We start from the raw sequence: 1,790 nt of genomic DNA on the forward strand, positions 1-1,790 counted from the left end.
CCCTGGGAAGTCTTTCAAGTGGTGTTGTGACATTGTTGATGTATGTTTTATTTTCTGATGTACTTTTTTGATGTCCCTGCTCTGACTAATACCCTTTCTCCATATGCAGAACACAGTCTTGGAGGACATTCACATCCTCACCTGGGGCTGGAACCACATGCACAATGAGGCTGCTGTTCACAAGGATGAGTGGGAGGACTTCTTCCAGCACCACAACACCCTGTGCACCAACAATTCTGGAAAGATTGGAAAGACAGAGTCTAGTATTCACTTCTATCCACATCAGAACCAGAGTGGAAAGGGGAAAGTGACCCAAGGTCAGGCAATTGGTTGATGTCAGAGTTGTGGTGAGGGCTTCTGTCCCTGCTCCAGCTCCTGCTCCAGCTCCTGCTCCTGCTCCTGTTCTTGTGGCGCTTGTGTTGTGATCCATGGCTGTGCTTGTGTCTGTGGGTGTGGGTGTCAGTATCCTCATGATCTTGCTGATTTCTCTTGTGCAATGGTTCTGAGTGAGGGGTTGTGGAGAGCTGGGACTGCTGTTGATTTTGAGAGTCAGTGATATATTTCATCATGTACATGTACACAACAAAAAATTACATATATCCAAACATGTACTAACTCCACCATTTCATGCAGCTGGAGGCTCAGAAGCTCAATGAGGCAGAACAGAGGAAACTATGAGAAAATCTGCACAACTATATGGGCATTGTGAAGAAGTTCCTCAACATTGATGGTTGGCCCAAGAGTGCTGCCTACCTTGAGAATTTGTATGCTGAATCTGAAGAACCCATGCCAATCACTCCTCTCTATCTTTGCAATCAATCAATTTCCAATCCAATTCTGCTTCATGTCCTCAAGCACATCTCCACCAAACAGCACAAGCAGATCCAGGCAGGCAACAAGTACAAGATCAGCAAGAAGGGTATGCTCCCCACCAGTATTTCTAATAATTATCCCATTGTGCTGACTGTACTCTCTTCCAGCCTTCACCAAGCTCCTCATTGCCTGCCAGAGACATGTCCAGTTCCTGAGCAAGGCAAGAAAGTTGGAGTATGTTCTCCTTTTCCATAGTTCTTTTAAGGTGTACATGTACATGATGAATTGTAGTCAATATATGCTCCATTATTTTTATTGTGTACATGATGAATTGCAGTCAATATATGCTAATCTATCCTCATCTTAGGATCATCACATCACCAGTGATGAGGAGAAACTTCTTCTGATCCTCAGCAATCCAGACATCAACATTGAAGATGTCATCCCAGAGTTGCAAGAGTGGCTTCAAAAGGAGGCAGAGGAGAAGGAGAAAGCTAAAGAAAAGGAGCAACATAAAGTGAAGGCCCAAGGGAAGAGGAAATCCACTGACTCAGCAGAAGAACCTGTCAAACCAGCAAGAACACACAATGAGACCAGATCCAACCAGAAGGACCTCTGCAAGTGCATTGAACATCTCCAGGTCACTTGCACAAATCCCAAGCTAGGACATCATCCTGTGTGACATCTCCATTGATGCATCTACTCACCACTGGGATCAGCACAGGCTGAACCAGATGATGGGTTACACCAATCCAAATTGACATGGTATGACATTATTCATTGCTCTCCAAATCAAGGAGCATGTGTTTGATTACTAACCTGTCTCACCACACAGACTGCTTTGCTGCCATCCTGACAACCAACATGCTGGAAATGGCAGCTCTTCTCAACCTCCTTGCTGATGAGAATAGCCCCTGGCAGCTTCTGTGTCTCATCTCAGGGAGCATCCCCAACATCCACTCCAAGAGTGCCAGTGG

General features: G+C 45.4%; 1 protein-coding gene across 1 annotated transcript; it reads left to right on the forward strand.

Annotated features, from left to right (window-relative positions):
- Positions 1-157: 157 nt before the first annotated feature.
- On the forward strand, positions 158-334 carry ACA1_092230 (uncharacterized protein; the record flags this gene model as incomplete). Its single annotated transcript, XM_004334678.1, has 1 exon — positions 158-334. The coding sequence occupies one exon, from the start codon at positions 158-160 to the stop codon at positions 332-334; it is 177 nt and encodes a 58-aa protein (XP_004334726.1).
- Positions 335-1,790: the final 1,456 nt, after the last annotated feature.

The sequence above is a fragment of the Acanthamoeba castellanii genome (assembly GCF_000313135.1).
Source record: "Acanthamoeba castellanii str. Neff unplaced genomic scaffold scf7180000084645, whole genome shotgun sequence".
Classification (NCBI taxonomy): domain Eukaryota; phylum Discosea; order Longamoebia; family Acanthamoebidae; genus Acanthamoeba; species Acanthamoeba castellanii.